The sequence below is a fragment of the Callorhinus ursinus genome, unplaced genomic scaffold, assembly GCF_003265705.2.
Source record: "Callorhinus ursinus isolate GAN/ISIS: 27379988/994484 unplaced genomic scaffold, GSC_fseal_2.0 scaffold23, whole genome shotgun sequence".
NCBI classification, from domain to species: domain Eukaryota; kingdom Metazoa; phylum Chordata; class Mammalia; order Carnivora; family Otariidae; genus Callorhinus; species Callorhinus ursinus.
The window spans coordinates 26,909,522-26,915,521 of NW_027397085.1; the positions used below are offsets into that span (position 1 = coordinate 26,909,522).

Genomic DNA, 6,000 nt, shown 5'->3' on the forward strand with positions numbered 1-6,000 from the left:
GTCACTGGGCCTGCTAGAGGGGCACGAGGCTGAGGCAGATGAGCTCATGCCTCAATGAAGAGCCTGACTGGGATGGAGTTGGGAGAACAAGGTCAAGGGAGGGAAGCCGAGAGAAGGGCCCCGGGGTGAACAACAGCAGCAGACACTGGTTAGGAAGATGCCCTGCGGGGACTGGGTAATGGTGTTGAGGGAAAAAAGGTGAGTGAGGAGGTGGGCCTGGAACCATGAGGGGCTGGGCTCTGGGGAGGATCCTTGGGCAATGGTTGAAGGCTGGAGGCTAAGCCGATGCGCACGCAGGCTGTCAGGTCTGTGAAGCTGGGCACGAGGTAAGTGGAGGGGGAGAGACTTCTTTTTGAACAATTTGCTGAGAGCTTCCTATTCTCCGGGTTCTGGGCTAAATTACATATAATTTAGTTGTATATATAATTTGGTTATATATACTTAGTTTATATACAGTTTAGTTAGAGCTTAGGTAGCTCGCCTATTTGAGCCTCAGAACCACCTGCAGATAAGCATTACTATGATTCTCTCTCTTTTCCAGCAGATAAATCCAGGGCTCAGAGGGGCTGAGAGACTCCCGAAGCTGCATGGCTGCTCACTGGCAGAGCTGCAACCTGAAGGGGCCTCCTGTGATTCTGAAGCCCATGCTCTTATAACACGACCCTGTACTGGGCTTCCCCAGGGAGGCCTTGGAGCCCCTGCAGCGGGGACAGGGGGCTCCTCCACGATTTAGGAGACGGTGAAAAATAAAAGTGGAGGCGATGGACTACCTTTAATTGACCATTTTCCAAGCATCTCCTATGTGTCAGCACCTGTGGCAGGCCCTAAGACATAAGAGTTGAGAGACGGCATTCTTGCCCTAAGGAGTCTGTATTCGGGGCTGCTGTGTGGGGGCGGCGTCCCAGAGGCCGGGCTGCAGAAAAACAGCTCCCTGTAGTAGGATGCAAAAAGGGAGAAATCTGGGGACATCCCCTCTGACAAGAGCCTGGATTTAACTGTGTTAAAATATAAATACATATGTATTTTTTGACATAGTAAAAGCCTGTCAGCCTGTTAAAATACACATCCTATGTCCATATGAGGGGCTGTTAGGCAACAATTTACATCCTGAACATTTTTTTCCTGCCATGGGGAAATTCTCGTGGTATCCTGCAAAGAGAACACAAAGAGGTGATAATGCTGATGGAACTCAATTACTAGGGGGAGGAAATGGTGAGAAATATACCACCTCATCAGGAATAAGAGTTCTTAATATTTTGTGAACAAGTTTGTGAACAATTTATTTAGATGAATCAGATTTTAAAAAAGACAAGATACCGGTGCATGTTGTTTGAGTGTACAAAGAAAAAAGTTTAGAAATACACATATGAAAATATTAAAGAGCTTAAGAGATTTGAGACACTCAACCAAATATAAAATGTGGGCCTTAATTTGGGTAAGTGCACAAATGAGTTAACAGAGAGACATATAATCGGGGAAATGTCAATATAGACTGGATTTCCGATAATACTAGTTTATTAATATATTATTTAGTATTAATGTATTATTAGAGTGCTTACGTGTTAAAAAAAACTGTCTGTTAAAGACAGTGAAAACTCAGATGAAATTATATGAAGGCTGAGATCTGTTTCAAAATAGTTCAAGGGGGTAACAGGGTGGAGACCCAAGTGAAACAAAGTAGGGCATTAGTTGGAGCTGGACATTGGGATCACAGAGGTTCATTAGACCCTTCTACTTTTGTACAGATTCGACAATTTCCATATTCAAAAAAATGTTAGTCGGGGGGGGCTCTCTGGGTTGTGAAATTAGAGTGCTTTCTCTTTTAAATTTTTCCTCTATTTCTCATGCTTCTATATCGAGCATGTATTTTTTTTATAAGCAGCAAAAAATAAGTTGCTACTTGCCTGCGAGTGACGGCCTAAGCTGAGGGGGAGCAGGGCGAGTGTCTCTCTGAGGAGGGGGAGTGGAAGGGGAGGGTGGGGCCATCAAGGGAGAACAGAGTAGAGACCAGGGAAAGCTAAATGGAGACTCTCCCCTCTGTGCAGAGACTGGGAACAGCTGCAGGGTGGGGCCTGGGTTACCGCCTGAGAAAGGACAAGTGGTTCGCTGGGTTCAGCGCTTGAGGTAACAGCTGCCGGGACAGGAAGCCAGAAGGGTGACTTGAGAAGGGACACTGGCTGGAAGGAGGAGCACCTGGCAAGCAGGGAACTTCACAACTTGTCTTTCTCCCTTTGGTCTAGGCAAGGTGACCCAGCACTGACTTGAACTTGGACTGGGTTTACTGGAGAACTCAACAGCAGCCCTGCTCTGAGGCTGGTGTGCCAGTAGCCAAGACGGTAGGGAGGAAGTGGAGCAGAGAAGCGGTGGGGGGCCGGAACCAGAGTGAGGCTGAACGAGAGAAATCTCCCCACTTCGTCCTCTCGCTCCAGTTGACTCACCAGAAGGGCAGCAAAGGAAGAATTCCCCGTCAGTCTGCTGATCCTGAGAGGCCTCACCTCAGGGCCTTTGCATATGCTCTTCCCTCCCTCCTTCAGCTGGGTACTTCATACTTAGCCTTCAGATCTCAGTAACACCTCATTTCCTCTTAGATTTCCCTCTGCTCCCAGACCGGGTCAAATCCCTGTTTTATGCTCTCACCACCAGGTACTGCTCTTCATAGCACTTGGGATTAACTGCAATCTTACACTTATTTTGTATTTTTGGTTAATATTTGTCTCACTCAACATATGGTAAACTCCTCAAGGACAGGAAACAGGCCTATTTTATTACCTCCTACACCTAGAATACGACCTGGCCTCCAGGAGGTGCTTACTAACTATGGAATGAACGAAGGAGAAAAGCTGCAGTTGCTGGACTGAGCCCTTAATGTTCATTTCATCTTGGCCATTCCGGAATTCCAACAGAAATGTGTGTCCCATCCCCCTCAAGTTAACTAAGGAAGGGAGCCTTCTCTTACATCTCCCCAAGAGCTCCTATGTGTATTTCAGGCCACCTAGTCTTTCATTTGATGAAAGGGACTTGAGGCAGGGCTAAGGTGCTCAACCCAGAGGGCACATCGCAAGCAGTCTATGGGCCTTCCAGGGGCAGCAGTGAATTCTGCTCCAGGACCAGTACATGGTCTGGGGTGGAGGTGGGGGGTACAGGGGCCACAAGCTGCCCAGTGCTTCTCACCACCTCAGCTCACTTCCTCCTGGAGGCTTTCTCTACACTCACATGACCCTCTTCTTCTAAGAACTTGCTATGATTTGCAACTAGACATTTTTAGTGTGATTTGTTGTCAATTTTCTGTCTCACCTGCTGGCCTGGAAGTCTTTGAGTTCAAAGATGGTGTCTGCTTGTTCATTCTTGTAGGACAGTGTTTAGAACAGGGCCTGGCTCATAGTAGAGGCCCAATAAGTAATGAATGAATGAACATGTGAATGACCTAACAGATAAGCGATAGAAAGGCTGGCAAGGCCACTGGGGCAAAACAAGACAGATGGGGTCAAGGGAGGGGCAAGGGCAGTCCAAGCCATCTGGCTTGCTGCCTCCTAGGGGCCTTCTAGGAAGTGTCCTGTGTTCTGGATACATGCGCAGGACTGCAGGAGGCGGAGGTTCCACCACATACCAAGGCCTCCTGGGTCCTTGTGGTGGTGCGGGCTCACCATCCACGGCATGTGGGGACATGTGGGCAGTAAGGGCCCGGCCAACAAGGAGGCAGGGGAAGGGGGCCTAAGCTCTGCCTCCTCTCTCTCTCCTGGGTTCCTTGGACTCCTCCAGGCTCCTAACTTTTAACAGGGATCCCTGGCCCCGAGCCCACCCTACCCCCTCAGACCGACTGAAGGTCTTTCTACAGCTTCCCTCCCCACCACCCGCAGGGGGTTCCTGTCTCAGCAGGAATTCACACTGGATTGAAATGAGCAGCTGGGGCAGCCGGGATGGGAGAGTGTGGTGGTAAAGCATTGATCAAAGACTCTGTGGGGGGGGGGGGGGCACGTGTGTGCTGGCTTGCCCACAAGTACAAAGTAATAAGAGACAGGATAAAAGGGAGACGAAGAGAAATAAAGAAAGAGTAACAGAACGAGGCCCAGGGATGCAGACAGAGACTACATACTTCGAGAGACATCCAGAGAGAGACAGAGACAAGGAAAGAGAACAGAGAGGAAAGCAGAAATAGCAAGAGATTAAGAAACCAAGAGACTGGAGACAGAGGAGAACAAAGACGCTGGGCAAGAGGGAGAGACAGAAAAGAGATCAAGGAAAAAGGGAGGCAGAAACAGAGAGGAAAAGAAAACAGACTGAGACTGAGGAGGAGTCACATTTATTCATTAATTCCACATTTCCTGAGCACCCAGCACGGCAGGTGCAGTGTGAGGCACAGATGCATGCGAGCAGGACCAAGATGCAGCAGTAAAGACAGAAACGGAGGCAGAGACAGAAGGAGAGGGAGAGAGATGGAAAGGGCAGAGAGATGAGAAAGAGTGGCAGAGACAACAGGCCTGTAGGGAGAGAGGCAGGACCAGCTGCGGGACCTAGGGCAGCCTGGAGCCAGGGCAGGACCAGGGAGACCTGCCCCTTGAGCTACCCCCTCAGTCCCACGGCCAGCGGGGCAGTCTCCGCCTTCCCCCACAGCTGCCTGGCCTCCCTCACCTGCTGGCTCTGGAGGAGGCTCTGAGCGCTGACAGGGCCTCCCCTCCTCCTCCTGCCACCCCCCCCCCAGTCTCTGCCTGAACCCCAGCCCAACCTGGAGCAGGGGGACGTAGGAATTAGATGGGTATAGAACACTTCCTTTCCACCCAGAGACCACCTCAAGACCAGGAGATAGGAAAGGGTTACGCGGGGAGAAGGGAGGGGCTGAGCGTGTGGAATGAGTTTTCAGAAGAGCCAGAGTAGAAACCTCTTCCTTCTGGGGTCTGTGTACCAGCCCCCCATACATTAAAACCTCCCTGAAATCGGAACTGAGGGAAGGAGCCCCTTGTAGCACATGCTGAGCCCTCCCCCCCCCCCCTCCGTCGTCACACTGAGAACATGCCGCAGAGAAGAGGGTGGGCTGGAGAGGAAGTCACCTACCCGCTGGTGCCAGGTCTCTGGGCCTGAGAGAATCGCCAGTCCGTGTTGGGCGGGGCTTGCTGTGGAGAAAACAGACGAAAAGGGGCTGAGGACCCACAAGCAGTCAGAGTGCCACCTGAGCCCGGGGCTGGGCAGGGAGGGAAAGAGGGGGATGGGCACAGAGGGGACAAGAGGAGGGAGGGGCAGACTCATCGCCAAAGACAAAACGTGCCCCAAGTATCAGAGGTCTGAGGTACCAGAGGCAAAGAGATAAAGTAACATCGATCTGACCATAGAGAGCAAACCCCAACTCCTTTGCTAAAGAAAGAGCCCATTCCTCCCTGCCTGACTCAGAACTGCTGAGCTGAGATTCAAGGGCAGAAAGTATCTTCTCCCCACGCCCCCCCCCCAACGAGATTTTCATGAGAATTCCACGAGCCCTAGAAGGAATTTATTCAGCTCCTCAGCTGGGAACAAAGCATCCTTGCAGCAAGATGGCCGCTGCTCCGGGTAACCCTTTTTGCGCCAGGTTGTGCTGTAACATATTCAGAGGGAGCCCTCCTCCAGGCCCTTGGCTCTCGACGACCCCTTCCCACAGCTAAACACATTATTAATTTAGGAGTCATGCCAGACTGATTCTTTGCAGGGCCTCCAAGCCCCAGGACACCTCTCACCCCCAGAACTCTGCCAGACAATGGCTGTGACTGAGGAGGAGAGAACAAGGCCGCTCTGTCTGGGGCAGAGAAAACCGCCAGGATGGGGCCCGGCAGAGATCAAGCTCCCGCAGCCTCCAAGCGGAGCCAGTGAAGCCTCCGGGGCTCCTAAGGGGCTGATCTGTAGTCATGTTCCACCTGGACGACGGTGCGGGACTTTGGCCAGACTCTTCACTCCCGAGTCCAGAGGGTGTATTATTCCATCTCTCACACACACACACACACACACACACACACACACACACACACACACACACAC

General features: G+C 51.3%; 2 protein-coding genes across 7 annotated transcripts in view; one reads left to right on the top strand and one right to left on the bottom strand.

Moving 5' to 3' along the window:
- DIAPH1 (diaphanous related formin 1) overlaps window positions 1-2,301 on the top strand; it is a 108,217-nt gene extending 105,916 nt beyond the window's left edge. The window contains exon 28 of the mRNA XM_073905545.1: window positions 2,241-2,301. The gene's annotated coding sequence lies outside the window, so the exon portion shown is untranslated. The remainder of the gene's footprint in view (window positions 1-2,240) is intronic.
- Window positions 1-6,000, bottom strand: part of LOC112808923 (protocadherin gamma-C4) — a 73,235-nt gene that overhangs the window by 9,958 nt on the left and 57,277 nt on the right. For all 6 annotated transcript variants that reach the window (XM_025852188.2, XM_025852187.2, XM_025852190.2 and 3 more), the window contains one exon: window positions 5,050-5,108. In XM_025852188.2, coding sequence (XP_025707973.1) covers window positions 5,050-5,108 — 59 coding nt within the window. The remainder of the gene's footprint in view (window positions 1-5,049; window positions 5,109-6,000) is intronic.